Raw genomic sequence first — 26,454 nt, forward strand, 5'->3', positions numbered from 1 at the left:
ATCCATCACATCTACCTGGAGAGCCCCAGCAAATTTGTACTGGATCTGTGGTAAGAAAGCCTATTCGGAGTTGCCACAGGACTGGGAAGGGGCATGTGTGTTGGGTATGCTCAAACCATCCTTCTTCTTGTTACCGATTGAAACAGGTGAGACTTTAGGTGTTAAAGTGTATGATGTGAATCATAGGAAGAAAAGGGGACCCTTAGAGATAGGCACCTGGGAAGATAATGAATGGCCTCCCCAGCGTATCATAGATTATTATGGGCCAGCCACGTGGGCAGAAGATGGTACCTTTGGTTATAGAACCCCAATTTATATGCTCAACCGTATTATAAGATTACAGGCGGTGGTTGAGATTATTACTAATGAGACCTCACAAGCACTCAATCTTCTAGCGAAGCATAATACCAGGATGAGGACAGCAGTGTACCAAAATAGATTAGCCTTGGATTACCTTTTGGCAGTAGAGGGAGGTGTATGTGGGAAGTTTAACCTGAGCAATTGCTGTCTTCAAATAGATGACGAAGGGCAAGCAATAGCTGAGCTTACTAGCCATATGGTTAAACTAGTGCATGTGCCTACTCAGGTATGGAAAGGGTACAATCCAAGTAGTTGGTTTGGTAGCTGGTATGAGTGGTTTGGAGGGCTTAAGGCAGTGGTAGGTGGAGTCCTACTGATTTTACTGTTGTGTCTACTCCTACCGTGTCTTATACCCTTAGTAGTTAGGTCTGTGCAAAGCCTGATAGGAAGTATAGCAGAGAGGAAGGCTGCTGCACAGATAATGGCGATATATAAGTATAAGGCTCTAGATCAAGGAGAACCAATGCAGGAAGATGAGTGTTAAAAGATTCACATCATAAGATAAGTCTGGTCTGGTTCATGGTAACCTGAGGTATATGCAAACCAAGGTTAAGTGATGCCTCAAGTAATTGTGAAATATCAGAGGCATCAAAGGGGGGAATGTGATGTAATTCCAGTAAAATACAAGTTTAGCAGGCTAAGATTGCCACAAGGCATATGTATGTATATGTGTTTGTAGTATCAGTTAGTTAATTACACGTAGCTAAGATACTGTTATCACTGTACTGACCAGGTGCAGGAATGTAAGAACTGGAATTACGCGTCCCTCTCCTTTGTATCAGATGAGCCACGTGGTTAGACCGGATGGATGAGTTTAGACTCTATTTATTAAATAGGTTAAGGGTATGTGTGGGTGTAGTTAATTGTGGGAGGAGCTACAGCGCTATATAAGGAATGTACTCTATGTATTCAGTACTCAGACTTTGCTGTATTTTGGTGACGCTAGTCCCTCTGAGTCCCGATCGGTGATCCAATAAAGAATCTCTTCCTTCCTGAAGAAACCTGTGTCCATCTCTCTGTGCTTGGCTTCCGTCAGTTTCTCCGGTATCAATTTCCCTGTTTCGTTTTGGTTACTTTAACCCGCTTTCTAATTTCTGTAACAACTGCAATTCTAAAAATAAAGAATTTTAATAAATAAATAAAATACAGGTTGATATCTGGGATAAAACTCACATTTACCAGAGCCTTATTAACCCTGGCTCTGGGTTTGGAGAATCCAACTTGAGAGGGATAACTCCCAGACCAGGAAAGATGTCACCAAGTTACAAATTCAGCCAGCCATAAAAAAGTCCTTCTATATGTATAGGAGACAAACAGAGAGGCCAGGAACCCATATTGAACAGTATTCAAATTCTTTATTATGCAATAAAAAAAACTGCTAAAAACCTCTTACTTTGCTATCTCTCTAGTTGGACTCTCCGAAGCCAGAGCCAGGGTTGATAATGTCTGATAAATGTGAGTTTTATCCAGATATCCCCTTTTTTAAATATTTATATTCATTTACACCAGATGGTCTGCAGTGCCAGTATTTGTATTTATGGTATTATTCATGGAATATTACCTGAAGATCCACCGTTAAGTACAGCATAAAGCGCGCTGCTTAATTGGTATTTCCTTGTTGTATTTTGTGTCACATTTTTGTCATTTTATGGTAAGTGCTGCTATAGCTGTGTATGTTGGTTATACTGATGTTTTTGTAGTATTTTAATTCTTAGGCGGTCCACACTTTTTGGTTTATATTGTGCCCTGTTTGGACATGGTTTGACAAAACCTGGGGCTCTCTGCAGGACCTGGTGACTTGCTTCCACTTCCTGCCATATCTTCTTTATAGGTAGGTCAGTCCATTGCCCTCAACCTATCATTACAAGCGTGAAAATGGGCTGCGATTGTGCTGTAAGCAGCAATCTATGACTGCCAGCCTGGACTGTCCCTTGTATAGCTCCGTTAAAGCGTTCTCATATGGGCAGATATGCCCTGCTATGGCCCCGGCAATGCCACATTTCCTAAAGCTTTCTCTGATGTTCCAAATAAATTTCCTGGAACAGCAGGCCAGGGCTCCCATATTAGGATTGTCCCACCAGATCCGGGACTGTGTGTTAAATTTTTCCCCTGCATTGTAATATTAATATACAAGGTAAACCTGTCATTACAGCTTCTCCTTGACATACAACTCCTAAAGCAACATATCAATGACCAGAAAGATAAACGCTATGTTTAATTAATTTTGGAAATAATTATTCCCGCCACTTCGGCACTGCAACCACTATAGCACAAAGCTCCTGGGTCTCCACGTTCTCCTCCTCGTATAGCAACATGGTAACTTTCCTGTACTAATGCTGGCACGCTGAGCCTGGCTACCTGGCTACATTGCCACCGTGGCAGTCTCATAATGGAGTGCCAAACCTCACTCTCTTTCCATATTCCTGATCTCCAGAGATCTATCACAGCATGTACCCTCAGGCCAAGAACTGATTGACAGGCGGGGGACCATATAATTATTTGGCTTTTTAAGATCTATACTTTTGCTAGCCATTCTGTATAATGAACAGGTGAGATTTAGATGTATTTCATTTTAGCTAAAGGTACACTTTAAATCCCTCAGGCCAATTACAAAACAAAACATGAAGCATTCATATTGCTCATGCCATTACAGGGTGCTATTGCAGGCTGCAAAGAATCCCTATAGTGCAAAAGTGTATTCTGGTTTTGTGCTGTCCTAGGCATGACAAAACTCGGGTCCCCCCACCCTCCTTTCTAAATTTCTCTTCCTGACAGACACACGTCCTCATTGATGCATGCACTGACATACAATCACTGACAGATACGCAGACATTGTCACACACACTGTTTAACCAACACACACTTTCACTGAAACCTACACACTCACTCATTCACTGTTACACTCACTCACAGTTACACACACACACACTCACATTCACCGACAGACACACATACACACCGACAGACACGGATTCACTAACAGACATGCATACCCACTCACTGACAGACACAAATACACACTCAGTGACAGACATTCACTCACTCAGTGACAGACACACACACACACTGAGACACACATATACTAACTGACAGATACTCACTGACAAATACACACTCACTGACAAAAACATATACACTCTCAGTGACAGACACACACACTCTCTGATAGACACACACTCACTAACAGACACACACACACTAAGACACTCACTAACAGACACACACAATAACACACTCACTAGCAGACACACACACGCAATAACACACTCACTAACATACTAACATACACACACACAAACACACTAACACACTCACTAACAGAAGACACATATACTAACAGACATATACACACTAACACACTCACTAACAGATACACACTAACACATTTACACACACAAACACACTAACAGACACACAGTTCGTTCAATTCACCCAGCCTCCCTACCTTTGGGAGTGCTGGAGTGGATTCTTTCCTGGGGTCCAGTGGGACTGGTTGCAGATCGGGGGACAGGCGAGGGGTTGGGCTGACAGTAGTGGCGTACACAATCCATGGGGTCCTGGTGCCAACTGATCCGTGTGCCCCCCCCATCGATCCGTGGGCCCTCCCAGACACATACATACAGACACACATACATACAGACACACACATACAGACAGACGCACACATACACCCCCTGACAGTCACACAGACACATACATACAGACACACACATACACACAGACACATGCACACAGACACACACATAGATACAGACAGACACACACATACAAATACATACAGACACACATACATACAGAGACACACAGACACACACCCACAGACAGATTCACACAGACACACACACACATAAAGACTCACACACACACACACACACACATACATACAGAGACACACACATACAAACACACACATATACAAAATGTCTAAGTCACCCTCCTGTTTCCTACCTTTTGCAGGAGGGTGACTTTCCCTGGGGTCCAGTGGGGGCTCAGCCTGATGGGAGTCAGAGTTCCCACACGCAGCTCTCTGATAGCTGGGTAGAGTGATGGGGCAGTCACTTCCTCCCAGCAGTGATGTCATCACAGGGGGCCCGGTCGCGCTGTTAAAGCGCCGCAGCGCTGACCGGGCCCCCTGAAAATCCATATACATCGGGTGGCCCTAACAACATGGGCCACTTGATAGGCCCCCTTCACTTGCAAAACATGGCAGCTGGTACCCGGTCGCAGGGTTCCGCAGGGCGGCAGGGCCCGCTGGAGTGACGGGCCCTGTCGCAGTTGCGACCCCTGCAACCACGGTATGTATGCCAGTGGCTGGCAGGCTCAATGGAGGCAACTTTCTCGCGCGCCTCTCGGTAATGCTGGGGTTGGCGTGACGTCAAATTCCGGCTTCGGGATCACTGCAGGGTGCGCAAGGGAGTTGAGCAGGGGAGAGCGCTCCCTGGCACCCTGCCTCCTACATGCCAGTCACGGGGGGTCCTGAGGTGGCCAGCTAGCCAGCTCCTGGGCCCCCAAGGCAAGAGGCTGGCAAGGCAAAAAAAAAGCCACCCCCCTGAAAGTGCCGTCCAAGGCAAATGCTTTGTCAGCCTCACACTGAATTCAGTGCTGCTATAGTGTACAAACTGTGCTAGTCTCTGAGGAGATACAGAAGGACAGAATAGAGGAAAGGGGTTTTTACGTGCTAAATTCCACTTTATGTTGCAAAAATGATAAACATTATCAGAGACAGATTAAATATTAATATACTTTAACCAGACTCTACGAAATGCTGCAAAACCTCACCACTCTGATCTTGGGATCTGATTGGCCCCTGGCATTGCACGCTAGTCACAGCTATTTTATATCTAACAGTGAACATTGTGATAGAAACGGCAGAACTACATCTGGGTTAGATGGAAACGATATGAAACGATTGATTAATTAATTAATCCCTGTAATAATGACATTTGTTTTAAACCATTGCCAGTCGTGAACCGCAGATACAAAAGGTTTATTGTCTTTAATTTAATTCAGCTGCTTATCTTCTGGTTTCCACTTCTTATCAATGTCATTAGATCTTATTACTCAAGGAGGACAGTGGGAGATCTTAAAGGGACACTCCAGGCACCCAGACCACTTCTGCTCATTGGAGTGGTCTGGGTGCAAACTCCCACTACTCCTAACCCTGCATGTGTAATTATTGCAGTTTTTTATAAACTGCAATAATTACCTTGCTGGGTTAACTCCACCTCTAGTGGCTGTCTACTAGACAGCCACTAGAAGTCACTTCCTGGTCTATAGCACAGGAAACCTGTGCTAGAGCGTCGCTGGACGTCCTCACGCTGTGTGAGGACCTCCAGCGTCGCTCAAATCCCCATAGGAAAGCACTGAAATTATTTTTCAATGCTTTCCTATGGGGTGCGCTAATGCGCATGCGCGGCATTGCCGCGCATGCGCATTAGGTCTCCTCGGCCGGTGGGCGGGATCAGTCTCACCCACCGGCCGACGCAATACAGAGGAGGAGCGTCGCGGAGGAGGAGACAGCGGCGAGGGACATCGCCGCTGCCTCAGGTAAGTGACTGAAGGGGTTTTCACCCCTTCAGTACCTGGGGATTGGGGGGTCGGAGGGAGAGGGACCCTCCAGTGCCAGGAAAACAGATCGTTTTCCTGGCACTGGAGATTCCCATTAAACTCTTATTATTCTAGCAATATCTTCAACATAGTTACTGCCTGTAAAATAATTCCATTGGGTAGAATAAGGAGGTGCATTGACAGAGCTTTGTGGGGGGTCAGTACAGGAATAGCAGAGAGAGCTGCAGGGCAGGATGGAGGTGCATTGACAGAGCTTTGTGGGGGGTCAGTACAGGAATAGCAGAGAGAGCTGCAGGGCAGGATGGAGGTGCAGTGACAGAGCTGTGTGGGGGGTCAGTACGGGAATAGCAGAGAGAGCTGCAGGGCAGGATGGAGGTGTAGTGACAGAGCTGTGTGTGGGGTCAGTACAGGAATAGCAGAGAGAGCTGCAGGGCAGGATGGAGGTGCAGTGACAGCGCTGTGTGGGGGGTCAGTACAGGAATAGCAGAGAGAGCTGCAGGGCAGGATGGAGGTGCAGTGACAGAGCTGTGTGTGGGGTCAGTACAGGAATAGCAGAGAGAGCTGCAGGGCAGGATGGAGGTGCAGTGACAGCGCTGTGTGGGGGGTCAGTACAGGAATAGCAGAGAGAGCTGCAGGGCAGGATGGAGGTGCAGTGACAGAGCTGTGTGTGGGGTCAGTGCAGGAATAGCAGAGAGAGCTGCAGGGCAGGATGGAGGTGCAGTGACAGAGCTGTGTGTGGGGTCAGTACGGGAATAGCAGAGAGAGCTGCAGGGCAGGATGGAGGTGCAGTGACAGAGCTATGTGTGGGGTCAGTACAGAAATAGCAGAGAGAGCTGCAGGGCAGGATGGAGGTGCAGTGACAGGGCTGTGTGTGGGGTCAGTACAGGAATAGCAGAGAGAGCTGCAGGGCAGGATGGAGGTGTAGTGACAGAGCTGTGTGGGGGGTCAGTACAGGAATAGCAGAGAGAGCTGCAGGGCAGGATGGAGGTGCAGTGACAGAGCTGTGTGTGGGGTCAGTACAGAAATAGCAGAGAGAGCTGCAGGGCAGGATGGAGGTGCAGTGACAGAGCTGTGTGTGGGGTCAGTACAGGAATAGGAGAGAGAGCTGCAGGTCAGGATGGAGGTGCAGTGACAGAGCTGTGTGTGGGGTCAGTACAGAAATAGCAGAGAGAGGTGCAGGGCAGGATGGAGGTGCAGTGACAGAGCTGTGTGTGGGGTCAGTACAGGAATAGCAGAGAGAGCTGCAGGGCAGGATGGAGGTGTAGTGACAGAGCTGTGTGTGGGGTCAGTACAGGAATAGCAGAGAGAGCTGCAGGGCAGGATGGAGGTGCAGTGACAGCGCTGTGTGTGGGGTCAGTACAGGAATAGCAGAGAGAGCTGCAGGTCAGGATGGAGGTGTAGTGACAGAGCTGTGTGGGGGTCAGTACAGGAATAGCAGAGAGAGCTGCAGGGCAGGATGGAGGTGCAGTGACAGAGCTATGTGTGGGGTCAGTACAGAAATAGCAGAGAGAGCTGCAGGGCAGGATGGAGGTGCAGTGACAGGGCTGTGTGTGGGGTCAGTACAGGAATAGCAGAGAGAGCTGCAGGGCAGGATGGAGGTGTAGTGACAGAGCTGTGTGGGGGGTCAGTACAGGAATAGCAGAGAGAGCTGCAGGGCAGGATGGAGGTGCAGTGACAGAGCTGTGTGTGGGGTCAGTACAGGAATAGGAGAGAGAGCTGCAGGGCAGGATGGAGGTGCAGTGACAGAGCTGTGTGTGGGGTCAGTACAGGAATAGCAGAGAGAGCTGCAGGGCAGGATGGAGGTGCAGTGACAGAGCTGTGTGTGGGGTCAGTACAGGAATAGCAGAGAGCTGCAGGGCAGGATGGAGGTGCAATGACAGAGCTGTGTGTGGGGTCAGTACAGGAATAGCAGAGAGAGCTGCAGGGCAGGATGGAGGTGCAGTGACAGAGCTGTGTGTGGGGTCAGTACAGAAATAGCAGAGAGAGCTGCAGGGCAGGATGGAGGTGCAGTGACAGAGCTGTGTGTGGGGTCAGTACGGGAATAGCAGAGAGAGCTGCAGGGCAGGAAGGAGGTGCAGTGACAGAGCTGTGTGTGGGGTCAGTACAGGAATAGCAGAGAGAGCTGCAGGGCAGGATGGAGGTGCAGTGACAGGGCTGTGTGTGGGGTCAGTACAGGAATAGCAGAGAGAGCTGCAGGGCAGGATGGAGGTGTAGTGACAGAGCTGTGTGGGGGGTCAGTACAGGAATAGCAGAGAGAGCTGCAGGGCAGGATGGAGGTGCAGTGACAGAGCTGTGTGTGGGGTCAGTACAGGAATAGGAGAGAGAGCTGCAGGGCAGGATGGAGGTGCAGTGACAGAGCTGTGTGTGGGGTCAGTACAGGAATAGCAGAGAGAGCTGCAGGGCAGGATGGAGGTGCAGTGACAGAGCTGTGTGTGGGGTCAGTACAGGAATAGCAGAGAGCTGCAGGGCAGGATGGAGGTGCAATGACAGAGCTGTGTGTGGGGTCAGTACAGGAATAGCAGAGAGAGCTGCAGGGCAGGATGGAGGTGCAGTGACAGAGCTGTGTGTGGGGTCAGTACAGAAATAGCAGAGAGAGCTGCAGGGCAGGATGGAGGTGCAGTGACAGAGCTGTGTGTGGGGTCAGTACAGGAATAGGAGAGAGAGCTGCAGGTCAGGATGGAGGTGCAGTGACAGAGCTGTGTGTGGGGTCAGTACAGAAATAGCAGAGAGAGGTGCAGGGCAGGATGGAGGTGCAGTGACAGAGCTGTGTGTGGGGTCAGTACAGGAATAGCAGAGAGAGCTGCAGGGCAGGATGGAGGTGCAGTGACAGAGCTGTGTGTGGGGTCAGTACAGGAATAGCAAAGAGAGCTGCAGGGCAGGATGGAGGTGCAGTGACAGAGCTGTGTGTGGGGTCAGTACAGGAATAGCAAAGAGAGCTGCAGGGCAGGATGGAGGTGCAGTGACAGAGCTGTGTGTGGGGTCAGTACAGGAATAGCAGAGAGCTGCAGGGCAGGATGGAGGTGTAGTGACAGAGCTGTGTGTGGGGTCAGTACAGGAATAGCAGAGAGAGCTGCAGGGCAGGATGGAGGTGTAGTGACAGAGCTGTGTGTGGGGTCAGTACAGGAATAGCAGAGAGAGCTGCAGGGCAGGATGGAGGTGCAGTGACAGCGCTGTGTGTGGGGTCAGTACAGGAATAGCAGAGAGAGCTGCAGGTCAGGATGGAGGTGTAGTGACAGAGCTGTGTGGGGGTCAGTACAGGAATAGCAGAGAGAGCTGCAGGGCAGGATGGAGGTGCAGTGACAGAGCTGTGTGTGGGGTCAGTACAGGAATATCAGAGAGAGCTGCAGGGCAGGATGGAGGTGCAGTGACAGAGCTGTGTGTGGGGTCAGTACAGGAATAGCAGAGAGAGATGCAGGGCAGGATGGAGGTGCAGTGACAGAGCTGTGTGTGGGGTCAGTACAGGAATAGCAGAGAGAGCTGCAGGGCAGGATGGAGGTGTAGTGACAGAGCTGTGTGTGGGGTCAGTACAGGAATAGCAGAGAGAGTTGCAGGGCAGGATGGAGGTGCAGTGACAGAGCTGTGTGTGGGGTCAGTACAGGAATAGCAGAAAGAGCTACAGGGCAGGATGGAGGTGCAGTGACAGAGCTGTGTGTGGGGTCAGTACAGGAATAGCAGAGAGAGATGTAGGGCAGGATGGAGATGCAGTGACAGAGCTGTGTGTGGGGTCAGTACGGGAATAGCAGAGAGAGCTGCAGGGCAGGATGGAGGTGTAGTGACAGAGCTGTGTGTGGGGTCAGTACAGGTTAGCGGTGTACATCAGTCAGTGTGGTTTACTATAAGAACAGTGACTGAGTCACACCACACATAAACAAAAGTTTTAGACTTTAGAAAAACAGACTTTTCTAAAATTAGAATATGTGTAAAGGAGTCCTATTAATCAGACTGGAGCAATTTAAATGAAGTCCAAGAGAAATGTGATTATTTAAAGTTGCACTACTGAAGGCAACAGAAAATTGCATTAGGCTTGTCAGTAAAAGCAAAAAATTCAAGAAACCACTGTGGTACTCCGCAGATGTGGCCAAAATAGTAAAAAAAAAAAAAATTAAAAAAAAAAGTTAGCATTTAGTATTATAAAAAAAACCAGAGTGAGGAAGACAGACAGATCTATAAGAGTAGACAGAAAGAGGCTAAGCAAGTTATAAGAGCTTCCAAATCACACACAGAAGAGAAAATAGAACAGTCAATAAAAAAGGGGGACAAAACTTATTTTTAGATACATAAATGAGAAAAGAAAAGTAAAACAAGGATTAGTTAGATTAAAAACAAAAGAAGGAAGGTATGTAGAAGAGGATAAAGGTCTAGCTGACTGCCTCGATTAATATTTTTGTTCGGTATTTACAGATGAAAATGAAGGAAAGGGACCTCAGTTTGGAAAAAGGATAAATGAGTCATTTATTACACGTGAGTTTACAGAGGAAGAGGTTCTATTTCAACTGTCAAAAATAAAGACAAATAAGTAAATGGGACCGGATGGAATACACCCAAAGCTATTAAAAGAGCTTAGAGGTGTACTAGCAAAACCATTAACAGATTTATTTAACCAATCATTGATAACAGTAGTAGTCCCAGAAGATTGGAAGTTAGCGAATGTTGTGCCCATTCACAAGAAAGGTAGTAGGGAGGAGTCGGGCAACTATAGGCCAGTAAGCCTTACTTCAGTAGTGGGGAAAGTGATGGAAACCATGTTAAAGGATAGGATTGTTGAACATCTAAAAACACATGGATTTCAAGATCAGAGACAACATGGGTTTACTTCAGGGAGATCATGCCAAACTAATCTTATTGCGTTTTTTGATTGGGTAACTAAAATAATAGATCAGGGTGGTGCAGTAGACATTGCTTACCTAGATTTCAGTAAGGCTTTTGACACTGTTGCACATAGAAGGCTTATCAATAAATTGCAATCTTTAAGTTTGGATTCCAATATTGTGGAATGGGTAAGGCAGTGGCTGAGTGACAGGAAACAGAGGTTGTAGTCAATGGAGTATATTCGAAGCTTGGGCTTGTCACCAGTGGGGTACCTCAGGGATCTGTACTTGGACCCATTCTCTTTAATATTTTTATTAGTGATATTGCAGAAGGTCTTGATGGTAAGGTGTGTCTTTTTGCTGATGATACTAAGATATGTAACAGGGTTGATGTTCCAGGAGGGATAAGCCAAATGGCTAATGATTTAGGTAAACTAGAAAAATGGTCAGAGTTGTGGCAACTGACATTTAATGTGGATAAGTGCAAGATAATGCATCTTGGACGTAAAAACCCAAGGGCAGAGTACAGAATATTTGATAGAATCCTAACCTCAACATCAGAGGACAGGGATTTAGGGGTAATATTAAGGCAAGATAGGAGGCTTCATATTTGCTTTACCTTCTTTACTGAAAATCTCCAGCTGCAAAGAAATAGTTAACATAACTTTTCAAAACAAAATAAAACCACTTAGGCAGATCCTCCCACTTCCTGTTTCTTTGATGCTGCCTCCAGGTGAGCACTGTCCAACTCATAGAGTGTATCTGCTCTGGGTTTTGTTTCTTTCATATTGATATTGTTTGTGCTTAGCTGTATGGTTATTTTATTATATATAATTGTTTTATATATATATATATATATATTTTTTTTTTTTTATGATGTACTGGATTGTTGTGGGTGTATGCACTGGGTCTACGTGAGAGAAACCATTCTGGGCTCTCCTCCAACTGGTTCGCTGAAGGCCTCCGTGGCTACTGCTGACGCCCCAGGAGAAATCTTGGATCCCTCTGATCACCCGCTCTTGGACCCACGTCTCCTCAAACATCCTCGTTCCGCAGAATGGGCTCCCCTTGACCACATTGCGAAGTTTCTCCGTTACTGGCTTTGCCGCCTTTGGACAAGGAGGTCCAGGCAAAACTACGGGCTCAATGCCCACGTCCGACACTGTGTTCACTGTGTTCGCCACCTTCGTGACGAGGTCAGGGAAGGACCCTCGCAAAGGCCTGGAACACTGCTCGATCTCAGTGGTCTGCTGACGCAGATTTTCCTGATGGTGGATGATGCCCTACACAGTGTAGCTCCGTGGGCGCTCATCTCCTTCAGGGAGTGGGCCCTAAGAGCTATCTGTCTCCAGGGCAATGCCAATATGTCCCTAAACTCAGAACGCCACAAAGCGGTCTTGTACAAGCTGGATGGTAAACTGGCTGACTTGGCCTCTAAGGAATTGGGTCCGAATTCCAAAGGTCTCAGTGATGCCTTCATGAAGGAGCTGAACTGCCACATCTCCAGTTATACATCTCTAAAGAAGGCTCAACTGTCTCTCAAGAGGGTATTTTGTTTTTTCCTCCAGGGCTGGTCGGAAGAGGGGGCGCGCCACCAGCGGTGCCTTCATGGGCATAAGGCCCTGCATCTCGGAGTCGTTCTCATCATCCTGCTCCCGATACCAGTATCGCCAGCTGTTTTCCCCAGGGTCCTCCAGAGGCCGAGGCGCTGCCTCCACACGGGCAAGATACGCATCAGATAAGAGTCATTCCTTATTTGCTAAACTTACCCATTGCGGGCAGACTGTCTCACTTTTTTCCTTACTGGAGGGCCATCACGGGAGATCCGTGGGTTCACGTGTCCAGATTTCGGATTGACTTTGTTTCTCCCGAATATATTTGAAGGATGCCTATCTCATGGTACCGACCCACTGCGACAACAGGTGCTTACTTCAGTTCCCCTGGCAGGGGAACATCTGGCAGTTCACATGTCTTCCGTTCGGTTTCAGTTCGGCTCCTTGGTGCTTTACTAAGTTGTTGAAGCCAGTCATGGCGACTCTGAGGGCCAGAGGGATCAGGTCGATTGTCTATCTGGACGATATTCTGTTGATGGCACAGTATCCGGACGCCCTGCGTCAACAGGCCGTCGCTTCCAATCCACCTGCTCGAGGACCTGTGGTTCGTCATCAACATGGAGAAATCAGGACTGACTCCCTCTCGGTCAATCCAGTTCCTGGGATTCGTGGTGGGTTCAGTTCAGGCAGTGCTCTGTCTTCCGATGTCCAAGATATCCGCTATCAGGAAAAATATAAGACATCTGCTACGCAACTCACGGGCCACATTGAGGGATCTGGCACGAACGATAGGACTGCCATTACCCTCCATTTAAGCCATATTCCAGGGACTCCTACACGATCAGACTCTCCAAAGCCTGAAGGCACAATATCTCAGGTCATCGGTCTCCTACGACCGAGTCATATGTCTGTCGGACGAGGCCCGCCTAGAACTCCACTGGTGGCTTCGACACATGGAGGCCTGGAACAGCAAGGTGATATTCGGATCTTGGCCGGACTTCTGATGCCAGTTGTCTGGGGTGAGGCACTGCTTCCGATTGTGACAGACTACCCTTTGCCACTGACTTTTGGAGAGGCCTGCTCTCCAGCCCTGTGAGTATGGCCCCTGGGGTGTATTGCAATTTAAAAAGTCTATTTGGGCTTATTGGATTTTTTCTGCCCCTTTAATTCCATGGGGAAATGTGCCTCTACCCCTCCCCCTCTCTCCTGTCCTATTGTTCTTCAGCAGGGCGTTGTCCCAGGGACACTGCCAGACCAGTTGAAACTGGCTGCTTTGTCCCTCCTCAATCTCTCATCAGCCCTCTCTATTGTTTAACCCCATGGCGATCCAAATGTATTCGTGAGATCTGAGTGATTTTTGGACATATTGAGCGCTCAGATCCAAGCTATCTAGGGATATGTTGGACATATAGTTTAAACATTGTATTATATGAGTTATGTATTTTTATGTGGTTTTTGTAACAGTTTTTGGACTTAGATATATTTCCTGTACCTGGAGATAATTGGCTTACCACAGCCACTTAATCCAATTATCTCCAGGATAGAGGAGAAGATAGACCGGCCGCACAGCCTAAATCTGTGGAACTGTTTTGGGCATGAAAGCCATGCTTGCGGTCGGTCAAATGTGACTTCCATAAAACTTTTGAACCCCTGCTCTGGGTGATTTTTGTATATGTTGTTCACCCAGATCAGGGCTATCCAGGGATGTAGGATTTATGAGGATATGTTTGTGTTTTGGGGTGTTTCTGGACTTTTGGTAAAACTGTATATTTTCTGCCTGTGGTAATTAAGTTAGTCCATTGTGTATGGTAATTGTATGACAGGTAGAGGGGAGGGCTTGTGTGCATTAGCTGAGAGTGTCTGACTGTACTGTACTGTGTTGATTGGCTGTTGTAACTTTGTGTCCTGTGTTCCACAAGGTCCACGTGGGTGGTAACCTTGTGGGTAAATGTGTATATAAGAAAGACCTGTATGCTCATTAAACCAGTTCTACTTGACCCTCAACTTGCAGCCTTGACTCGTGTTTGGAGGGGACAGCTATAATCACTACAGGGATTGCTATGCTCTTCATACTCCCTTAGCTTCACTGAGCTCTTGTAAGAGCTTGTTCCTGTTCCTGCTTCGCTCTCTGGAAGGAAGAGAGGTTCACCCACTGGAGCCTTGTCGTAGGTCCAGGGTGGGTAGGAGACGGCGAGACCCCAACCAAGCAGCGGCTGTTCGTGGGGTCTGCAGTGCTTATGGTGTCTGGTGCGGTGCTGATGGTCCTTGGTGAGCGCTAGGAGCATCCTTTCTACGGTCCAACCCTCAGCTAGCCTGGGGCAACCATAACAGCGATGGCTTGGCGACAGGAGATCTCTGGACTCCAGAGGAGAAGACCCTTTACATCAATTGTCTGGAACTGATTGCGGGGTCATTCGCCATTTGGAGTTTCACCAAAGGGATGAGTCATTGCTCGCAGCTTCTATGCATGGACAACGTCTTGGCGGTATGCTACATAAACCGATTGGGAGGTTCCCCATCTAAACTGCTGTCGGATCTGACGAGGGATTTGTACCAGTATTGTCTGGACAAGAACTTATCGATTGTAGCGGAATACCTTCCAGGACGGGACAATCTAGTGGTGGTTTTCTCGACACTGGAGAGGCGCCAGCGATTGGCAACTACATCCTTCAGTGTTTCAGGTGCTGGATTCCCTTCAAGGTCCCCTACACCTGGATCTTTTTGCATCCAGGACGAATCGCCAAACTGACTTATTCTTCAGTTGGCTCCCGGATCCCCTTAGCGAAGCAGTGGACACATTCCTCCAGGAATGGCCTCCCTCGGGGGCGTATGAATTTCCCTTCTTCGCCATGATTCTCTGGACATTACATTGGATAAAGCTTCTGAAGATGTCGCTTCTCCTGATCGTGCCGCTTGGGAGGAGTAACCGTGGTTCCCTCTACTGCTGGAGTTATCGTACAAAAACCCACTAGTTCTACCTGTCTGAGTTTCTCCTGCGGGATTCAGCAGAGGGATTAGAGGCCACTGTCGCTGGTGGCCTGGACCATTTCCGAGGTTCCTGGAATCGACAACGGCTAGTTCCTCTGGGACTCTTGGGCACTTGGTACCAGATGATCATATCTGCACGCCTGGTGATCTTGGCATGGCTGGTGTCTGGAAAGACGTTTGCATCCCTATCATGGCTGTCCTGAACTTCCTGGAGCCAGCAGGAATCACAAGGAGGGACAGGAAATGGAGGAGCCTCTTAAAAGGTAAGGGGAGGTGTAACGGACCGTTTCACTTACAAGAGGGTAAAACCCAGTTTAGGCGATAATCCCCTTTACAGATGCACAGGCAGCTACTGCAAACACCATTCTCCCGACTGGAGACACATGAACACTGAATCCGAGAAACCTTTTAAATTCTCCCACGCATATGAATGCTGTAGACCATTGAATAGGAACCATACGAATAGGCTTGTACTCCTAGCAGTCAACTGGAACAGCATGCAATAAATCCTTCCCCCAATAATGAGACGACATCACTTTGAGGGTAAAACAGGAACTCTGGACTGGCTCATCCAGCCCGGCTTTTATTTCCAACTCACACATACAGGCCACACCCAGGGGGAGGCATAAAAGAACCAATGACATAGATGTTACCTCCCACACATCCCCTCCCCTTAGTGTGACACATAATCCCATTATGCATACAGTGTAAAATATACTTTTACACAACTTTCATAACTTTAAAACCATACATCACATTCACATAAAAATACATATCCACAATCAATCCATTCAGGGGAACAACATATTAAAAAATGGCATGAATCCGACCAGGGGTTCAAAAGTTACTAAAAGTATATTTTGTTCCTTTCTGGCTGGCAGAAAAACATCCCCACAATGCACCCTGGTTTCCTCCCTTCTGCCCTGAAGTTAATTGGAGAAGTAATCCAATTATCCAGGACTAAAGGCAGACTCCATTAACCACATGGTTGCAAAACGACATAAAACACTTTAAAATACATAAAGTCACATTTACACATAACACACAGACATTTCACCTATCCCCAGATAGCTGGGATCTGCACGCACAAAACTACCGAATAGCGCGCAGATCCTACTCACACAGTACAATTGCCATGGAGCTAAAGTCTTTCCCATAGTCTTTCATTATATGAATAGGCTCCATGGTATGGCTATCTGGGGTATCACATTCCCATAAAGTCTGGTCCATAGTCCAAAGGCAAGAGGCGGGCAATCAGCCCCCTCCAAGGACACGTAGCGAGGTCGGTTTTGCCACAGGAGGCCCCTCCCACCATGCTGCAACATTTCCAACCTAAACTCTTGTTCCCGTAGAAGACCCATTAATTATGTTTTAGGCCCACTAGGGGGCCCTACACTCCCAGAATGCTTGGTTGCATAGGGAGAGGTATTAGCAGTAGAAAGATCCTCACTTGGAGTATTAACATCTATAGCTTGGAGGAAAGACGAGACAGGGGGGATATGATAGAAATATTTAAATACATAAAGGCAATCAACACAGTAAAGGAGGAGACCATATTTAAAAGAAGAAAAACTACCACAACAGGAGGACATAGTCTTAAATTAGAGGGGCAAAGGTTTCAAAATAATATCCCGAAGTATTACTTTACTGAGAGGGTAGTGGATGCATAGAATAGACTTCCAGCTGAATTGGTAGAGGTTAACACAGTGAAGGAGTTTAAGCATGCGTGGGATAGGCATAAGGCTATCCTTACTATAAGATAAGGTCAGGGACTAATGAAAGGATTTAGAAAATTGGGCAGACTAGGTGGGCCGAATGGTTCTTATCTGCCGCCAAATTGTTTCTATGTTTAGTGAAGGATTACAGGAATAGCAGAGAACATTGCTGGTTAGCGGTGTAGTGAAGCAGTAGAGGAATAGTAGAGAGCATTGCTGGTTAGCGGTGTAGTGAAGCAGTAGAGGAATAGTAGAGAGCATTGCTTGTTAGCGGTGTAGTGAAGCAGTAGAGGAATAGCGGAGGAAGTGAATAGCGGTGTAGTGACATAGTAAAGGTTCTCACACTCACCATAGCTTGTTCGATTTTGTTGTCGATGGCTATCAGATTGTTACTGGAGCTGCTGGGGGGGAAGGGGGAGAGAGAGCTTTTAGACATTATGATATCTGTGAAGCTATATACAGTTATGGCTGAGTGTGATATGTATAAAGCTATATACAGTTATGGCTGAGTGTGATATGTTTGAAGCTATATACAGTTATGGGTGAGTGTGATATGTATAAAGCTATATACAGTTATGGCTGAGTGTGATATGTATGAAGCTATATACAGTTATGGCTGAGTGTGATATGTTTGAAGCTATATAAAGTTATGGCTGAGTGTAATATCTATTGTAGCGGAGCCCTAGTCCTAGCAGGGACTCTTCTCCGCTGGTACTCCAAACTACTCAGGAACAAATAAAACACTCTAATGGAACAGTCAGGCACAGTAAAATAATCCAAGAATCTCCCACCTCCTCCCCAGTACCTGGACGACACTCAGCTATAACTGATTTTTATTTCCACATACATGGCTTTTTTTGTCATCTGTCATGCAAGGGGTCTCACAGGCAGAAAATGCAAGGGTTTTGCAACTACTGGAGCATTTGCTTCAGCGTCCCATTAAATCGTTCGCAGAGACGGTTGGTCTGGGGGTGGTAAGGGGAGCTCATAATCGGTTTAATGCGGCAGAGCCTCCAGAGTTGGTGGGTGACCTGTGCGGTAAATTGGCTGCCCCAATCCGACACTATCACCCGGGGATATCCCATGCGGAAGAAGATTCGCATCAGGGCCTCCTCAACTGTTTCTGCATGGATATTGGTCAGCACCACTGCCTCTGGGTACCTGGTGGCGTATTCCACCACTGTCAAGATATATTTCTTGCCGGAGGGGCTAGGCTTAGCTAAAGGTCCTACCAGGTCTACTGCTATTTGGCTAAATGTTTCCTCAATCACGGGAAAGGGTGGAGCTTGTCCTTTTGGTGGTTGTAACGGACACCTTCCGTTGACGGATGCTCATAGTGCTTCCTGAGGACTCCCAGCACTGCAGACGACACCACAACCACCGCAGACTCCACAACCGCCGTAGCTTAACTGGAGCCGCGCCGTCTTCCTTCCACCCTGCATGAACCTCTAGCATCCGGACCGTGTGGGGAAGACCTCTCCTCCAAGGAGGGCGTAACCGGAACCGACTCTCAAAAGAGCTAAGTGATTAAAGCTCAAGGGAGTATGCAGCGCATAGCAATCCCCAGTGTGAATATAGCTGTCCCCTCCAATCACGAGACAAGACTACGTGTTGAGGGTCAAGAAAAACTCTGGTTTAATTACACACACTCTGCTTTTATGCAATTCTCCCCTGCAAAGGAGACGCCCACATCAAATTAAACATTACCCAATCACACAATGGTTACATCCCACAGATTCCCTCCCCTTAGCCTGAGAGGTAACCCAATTATAACGTACAATTTAAACATACATTTTACCCAACTTTCATAACTCTAAAACCATGCATCCAATATTAATAACAGTTACATATTATTAATCAGCACATTCCAAATACAAACATACCCAGAAATCATTCGAATCCGTCCAGCCGTTCGGGAGATAGGTATAAGTCCTTTATGACCGACCGCAAGCACATTTTCATGCCCAAAACAGTTCCATGGATTTGGGCTGTGCGGTCGGTCTATTTTGCACCGAGAAACGGGACTTAGTCTCCAGCCGCAGTGTCGAAGTAGGTACGGGTCAGCGGTGTTCGTGCAATTGGATAGCCGCAAACAGTTCCATAGATTTGGCTGCACACACCGCTGACCGCGTTCGACTAAGTTAAAATGGCCGCCATTTGACAAACGAACACACACACTTCAACGGCTTCGGCACTTCGACTGCATTCGAAGTGCCAGTTTAAAAGTTGTAACCCTGCTCCAAAGCATTTAAATGGCCAGGAACAGCACTCAAAAATCCTTTATGTCCACATGTAAGTCTCAAAGGGCAATACCTTCCAGGGCCATAGTCGCAGGGCAGGAGGCTAGCAATAAGTCCTCTCCAATGCCCAGTGGCAAATGGCAGTTTGTCACAGTGGTCTTCCCTCTTAGCTATCCTCTGGCAAGTATCGCACGTCTGGCAATACCAAATAATATCCTGCGAAATCCCAGGCCAAAAGAAATTTTGGGTGAGCCGATACTTGCTATCTGCTCACCCCAAAATGCCCGGATAGCAGGACTCAGACTTCCTGCACAGCAGCCCCTTATCCCACACATACCTCTCCCCTTTTAACCCCGCCTGACTAGAGGTGACTCTATCTCTGTAAACCTGTTGCATGGGGTCTGCAGTCACCTCTTTCCCAAACTCAGTGTGGGAATTGCATGGTAAACACTCCAGAGGTGGGGATGGGTCTCTTACCTAAGCCTCCGGGTGTGAGCTGTGGTCTCTGGTGTGGGCCTGCTGCCGTGTAACTACCGGGTATAGTTTCTCCGGTTGTCCCTGGGGCTCAAAAGCAGAGGTGAGCCTTCCCAGGTCATTCCCCAACAGTACTTCTGCCGGCAGCTCCGGCATCAACCCCACGTCCACCATTCCAGACCCCGCTCCCCAATCCAAATGTACCCGGACAGTAGGCAGCCAGTGTACTGCTCCCCCGGCTACCCGCACTGCCACCGAACTCCCGGTCTTTGCTCCGTCTGGTACTAGATGTCGCTCTACCAGGGTAAGGGTGGCTCCCATCCCGAAGCCCTTGGACTGTCTTACCCTGAAGATGCACAGTCTGCCTGTGATGTTGACGGTTATCTGTGGCTGCTTAAATTGGGTCCGCTTCATGCAATACTTCCCAGTGGTCTTCTTGGGGTGCTGTGGCGGTGAACTGGGTGGGGGCCTCTGCCTGGTAGCTGTGGGCAGCATCCCGGGTAGGTAGAGTTGGTCCCGGGCAGATCCACTGAGCCCTGTCCTGGGGGCAATCTCTGTGCATGTGCCCCATCATTTTGCAAATGTGGCACTGGATGTGGCCCCACAGGTGGTAGCGGGGCTGTGGGGCATTAGCGGTAGTGAATTGCCTGGGGGGGGAGGGGTGCTGTTGTAGATCTGAAGACGGGTCTGGATTGGACCGGTCTCTCCTGTCGGCAGGAATCCAGATATTCATATGCCTGCCTTAATGCCTCTGTGAGGGTAGAGGGGTTGAGGTCCCTTACCCACTCCTGGGTGTCTGGAGCCAACCCATTAAAAATTGCTCCAGTTGCACCAACTGTAATACATCCTCCATGATGCTTGATTTGTGGGCTTTCACCCACCCCAGAGCAGTCCAGTGCAGTCAGCAAGCCCATTCGGCATGGGAATCTTTATTCGCCTTTTTCAAGTCCCTCAACCGCCTGCGGTATGCCTCTGGCGTGATGGCATATCTGGAGTATCAGTATCACCTCTTTTACTCTGCCATAATTTCTTATTTCCTCTTCTGAGACAGTGCGGACAGTGCTGCTCAACCTGACAGTCTTATCAATAGTGGGACCTGGTCATAAACATCAATTTTATGTAGGGCACATTGTCTTTCAAAATCCTGGAGGAATGCACCAATATCTTCCACCGCCTCTACATAGTTTTTAAATGCATTATAGGGTTGTAGCGGAGAGCTGATTTCTCACAGCTATTCTCCACTTTAGATCCAAGGAAGGCTCAGGAACAAGTCATTAGTAAATCCACAGCAGAGTTTCCAACAGGTAAAAAGGTACAGCAATATCCCCACAGCACTCCCAATAACTGGACGACACACAGTTTCAGGAGTAGAACTGACAATCGTTTATTCCAGGGTTTCTTATAAAGCCTGCTCCCATGCAAGGGAGGGAACTACAGTAATTATGACAGTAACCAATACAATGCTTGTTACCTCCCACACATCTCCTCCCCTCAGAGTGAGTCATAATCCCCTTAACTTGTACAGTACTTTACCCCAGACTTAGATGTACCCCTAAACCATCACATATCCTTAATATTAGGGTACCGCTAGGTAGCCCTGATCTGGGTGAATATAATATCCAAAATTCACCCAGATCGGACCAGTGGTTCGGTAGTTACAGGAAGGTGAAGTTTGACCGACCGCACACGAGTTGGTATCCGAAAAGGGTTCCATGAGAATGGGCCCTGCGGTCGGTCTCCGTTCGGCAGTAAAAACAGACATTTATAACTGCCATCCATACTTTAATTCACCTAGATAGGGATTCCCTCATTCGGTACTTTGTTACTACCGAATGGGGATTTGTTATGTCTCTCCGTTCGGCAGTTACGGAGCTCTGGAGGTCTCAGCGGGGTTTGGTTGTTTGAGTGTCCGATTTGAGTTCCAGACACTCGACGACCAAACACCGCTGAGATTTTCATGCGTAAGATGGCCGCCGCCACGTGTACGCATGCCGAATGGCGGCCACCCAGATACAATGTTAATGAGCCGGTTAACTTGCGGTTTGGAAAGAATGTGAACCTTAATTGCTGGCACACTTCTCTCCGGGGTGGTCCCTCTATTCGGTAGTTTCCCTAAGCAATTAGTACAGATGGAAACTACCGAATAACACACAATTCACACTTTAAATAGACGAATAGCAATTCAACACAGGCAAAATTATAACGAATATAGTCACACCGGCATTTTGCAGGACAGGCTTACTGCGTTCCGCTACAAGGGTATTTTGGGCTTACCCTCTTGCACCACTGTCACTGCTTGGGTTCTTTCGGGGGTTTGTTGATCCCTTTGCCTTAGCACAAACTCCTGGACCTCTGACATGGTTCGTGAAACAATGTCTGTAGATGGAATTTCCCCATAAAAGGACAGCCGAAACTGTAATTCCCTTCGGAACTCCGACGGTTCCAGTTCATATACCGAACCGCTCCATCTGTTCGGTATTCTGCAATCACTTCAGCAATGAGGTTAGCCTTTTTCTTACCTCTAGGAGATCCTTTAACGTGGACAGTTTTAGGATGGAGTAGTTAATCTCCATCCACGGTACATCTGGCACTGCTAGATCCACTGGTTCTTGTTCCTCTGTGAGCTCTGTATCCCGACGCTGCCAACCAATGTAGTGGAGTCCTAGTCCTAGCAGGGACTCTTCTCCGCTGGTACTCCAAACTACAGTCAGGAACAAATAAGACCATCCAATGCAACAGTCAGGCACAGCAAAGTAATCCAATAATCTCCCACCACATCCCCAGCAACTGGACGACACTCTGTTCTGGGGGTATAACTAATTTTTATTATCACATACACGGCTTTTATGTCATCTCCCATGAAAGGGGTCTCACAGGCAGAAAATGCAAGGGTTTCAATCCCAGGATCCCTTGTGCCTGAGAAATAATTGCCTGAGTAAACTCCTCTAATTCAGTTATTTCCCAGGCACAAAATATACTGTACCCCAAAAGTTCCCCAACCATACCTGGGAACCCCACAAAAAGTACATTCCCTGATAACCCCAATGTGAGTCCAAGAAAAACAGAACACCCTGCAATCAGGTCCTGCACATATGCTCCGGCCTTCCACCAAGGGGCAGCTCTGTGTATAGGATGGACACCGCTGAATCCACCAATGTAGTACCAAAGAAGAAAAACACAGGCAGCACTCCAGGATATAGAAGGTGAATTAATTGGTGGGTTCACCACCTCACCAAAATAAGTGCGACATTTCGGCTCACTTGATTAAGGCTCTCAGGAGCCGAAACGTCGCACTTATTTTGGTGAGGTGATAAACCCACAAATAAATTCACCTTCTTTATCCTGGAGTGTTTTTCTTCTTTGGAACCCCAATGTGAGTGACCAACATATCCAAGAATCACTCAGTTCGGTTCAGTAGAACGGCAATGCCATCGTGTGGAAGTTTTGACGGGCCAGACACGAGACGCTAGCCCAAAATGGTTCTAGGGAAATATGTGTCTTAGCCAGTCTCTGTTCGTGGGGCTCCCGTGTGAAAACCATACAAAGGAATCTCTTGCTTTCAGGGTACAAATGCTCCCCCTGTTTGGTAGTTTATATCTCCGAACGCCGTTCGCGTAGGTGGTCCGGAACAGGAACAGACAGCGGTCAACAGTTTACCGGTGTTCGCGTGAATGCCTAGCTGAAAATAGTTCACTTCACTCGACGACAAAATACTGCTGCCCTCGTTCGGGAGACAAGATGGTCGCTAATCTCTCAGCCACGTGTTCGGTTATATGAAATAGCGGCCACCCAGGAGAAGCATTCATTAATTGTTTCCCTTGCGGTTTCGCACTTAATGGTTGTTGTTAACATTCTAATGGGGCACAGGGGTGGTCCTCGTTCGGCAGACGAATGGATTCCATTCGTATGAAGTCTCCTGAACAGCTAAAGAAGAACCACACAAAATAAATGGGGCAAAATACACGAAATAACAGGGGGAGATATGGACAGCCAATGTAAGGAATAAGGAGTAACTTGCAGATGTCCATTTTGCTACATCTCTAAAGCTATATACAGTTATGGCTGAGTGTGATATATATGAAGCTATATACAGTTATGGCTGAGTGTGATATGTATGAAGTAATACAATTATGGCTGAGTGTGATATGTATGAAGCTATATACAGTTATGGCTGAGTGTGATATGTATGAAGCTATATACAGTTATGGCTGAGTGTGATATGTATGAAGCTATATACAGTTATGGCTGAGTGTGATATGTATGAAGCTATATACAGTTATGGCTGAGTGTGATATGTATGAAGCTATATACAGTTATGGCTGAGTGTGATATATATGAAGCTATATACAGTTATGGCTGAGTGTGATATGTATGAAGCTATATACAGTTATGGCTGAGTGTGATATGTTTGAAGCTATATACAGTTATGGCTGAGTGTGATATGTATGAAGCTATATACAGTTATGGCTGAGTGTGATATGTATGAAGCTATATACAGTTATGGCTGAGTGTGATATGTATGAAGCTATATACAGTTATGGCTGAGTGTGATATGTATGAAGCTATATACAGTTATGGCTGAGTGTGATATGTATGAAGCTATATACAGTTATGGCTGAGTGTGATATGTATGAAGCTATATACAGTTATGGCTGAGTGTGATATGTATGAAGCTATATACAGTTATGGCTGAGTGTGATATGTATGAAGCTATATACAGTTATGGCTGAGTGTGATATATATGAAGCTATATACAGTTATGGCTGAGTGTGATATCTATGAAGCTATATACAGTTATGGCTGAGTGTGATATGTATGAAGCTATATACAGTTATGGCTGAGTGTGATATGTATGAAGCTATATACAGTTATGGCTGAGTGTGATATCTATGAAGCTATATACAGTTATGGCTGAGTGTGATATGTATGAAGCTATATACAGTTATGGCTGAGTGTGATATGTATGAAGCTATATACAGTTATGGCTGAGTGTGATATGTATGAAGCTATATACAGTTATGGCTGAGTGTGATATGTATGAAGCTATATACAGTTATGGCTGAGTGTGATCTGGGGGAGCAACATATGTAAAAATTATCCCATTCGGTTAACGGGTTCGGGAGTTATGGAGCTTTAAAGTTTTGACCGACCGCACAGGCACACTAGCCAAAAATAGTTCCATGAGTTTTGGCCTTGCGGTCGGTCCTCGTTCGTGCGTTAAAAAGTCACGAAAAGCTTGCCATCCGTGGGCATCTTGATGTTCGTCAGAATCCCTATATGCTGCATAGTCTTTCTACCGAACGGCAGGGCGGTCGGTAGTTTTGGCACAAATTTACGGTGTTATGGAGGTCTCAGCGGTGTTCGCCTACTCGAGTGTCCGATTTTAGTTCCAGACACTCGATGGCAAAACACCGCTGTTCGGGAGTTAAGATGGCCGCGACCACGTGTAAAAGTCCCGAAATGGCGGCCACCCAGGAACTGAAACAAAGCGTTTCCCATAAGAGCTGGATGTGCCGATCAGGGAGGTAAATTACCACATAATTAGGTAGCAGGGTGGTCCGGTGTTCGGTAGTTTGCATTCGTGCCATGAATGCTGGGTCCATACTGTCTGGGTCGCAAAAGTAAGCGAATGCTTTAAAAGTCCCGAACTGTTTTAAAGAATAATCCCCACGAAACAGGTAAGCACATTCAATTATATCCAGTTTGATGTCTTTTGCTGGATAAACAATATGTCTTTATAATCCGAGGTCTCTGTTCCTGTATATGTGCCCGGCTAGCTCTTAAAGGGCCGGTAGCAGTAAATATTCGCAGGTATAAGGTAGGGTTTTGTTACACAGGGATAGCACGGTATTAAGAAAATTTGTCCCAAACTACAGTGCCCTAGCCAAACCCCTAACAGACTTGACCCGAAAAAATTTACCCCAACAAATAAACTGCACCCCAGAGTGCGAGCAGGACCGGTGCTAGGATTTTTAGTTACACAGGCGAAGATGCATTTTGGTGCCCCCCACCCTCGTTTAAAATAAGGTTCATACAAACACAGAAATAATCATACAGAGACATACAGACACAGACAGAGACATACATGCAGGCATATAGACATACATACAGAGGCATACCGTCATACAGACACATACAGACATACAGGCATACAAAGACATACACGCATACAGAGACATACAGACACATACATATATACAGGTATACAGAGACATACAGGCATACAGACACATACGTACAAAGACATACAGGCATACAGACACATACATTTGTACATACAGAGACATACAGGCATACGGACACATACATTTGTATATACAGAGACATACAGGCATACAGAAACATACAGACACATACATGCATACAGAAACATACATACAAAGACATACAGGCATACAGAGACCTACATACATACATACAGAGACATACACACATACAGAGACATACACAATTACATACTAGTTCAATCTTGTCCCCTGGATGCATGCTGTCTGGTACACAGGGAGCAGGGATACGATGTCATTCATATCCTCGCCCCCTCCAACACATGGCGGCGGGCACCTGGTCGCAGGGGTTGCAGGGCTGTGACCCCTGCGACCGCGGTATTTACGCCAGTGCATGCAGATGCACACACAATTAAAGGACCACTACAGACACCCAGATCACATCAGCTCAATGAAGTGGTCTGGGTGTCAGGTCCCTCTAGTTTTAACCCTGCAGCTGAAAACATAGCAGTTTCAGAGAAACT

At 47.1% G+C, this 26,454-nt stretch overlaps 1 protein-coding gene across 2 annotated transcripts in view; it reads right to left on the reverse strand.

Moving 5' to 3' along the window:
- Positions 1–26,454, reverse strand: part of TSC22D4 (TSC22 domain family member 4) — a 54,905-nt gene that overhangs the window by 17,672 nt on the left and 10,779 nt on the right. Inside the window, exon 4 of one of the 2 annotated variants that reach the window (XM_063449786.1) lies at positions 17,342–17,390. In XM_063449786.1, the coding sequence (XP_063305856.1) occupies positions 17,342–17,390 (49 nt within the window). Of the gene's footprint in view, positions 1–17,341; positions 17,394–26,454 lie in introns of both variants that reach the window. The other variant, XM_063449785.1, reaches the window with a different exon arrangement.

This window comes from Pelobates fuscus, chromosome 3, assembly GCF_036172605.1.
Source record: "Pelobates fuscus isolate aPelFus1 chromosome 3, aPelFus1.pri, whole genome shotgun sequence".
NCBI lineage: Eukaryota > Metazoa > Chordata > Amphibia > Anura > Pelobatidae > Pelobates > Pelobates fuscus.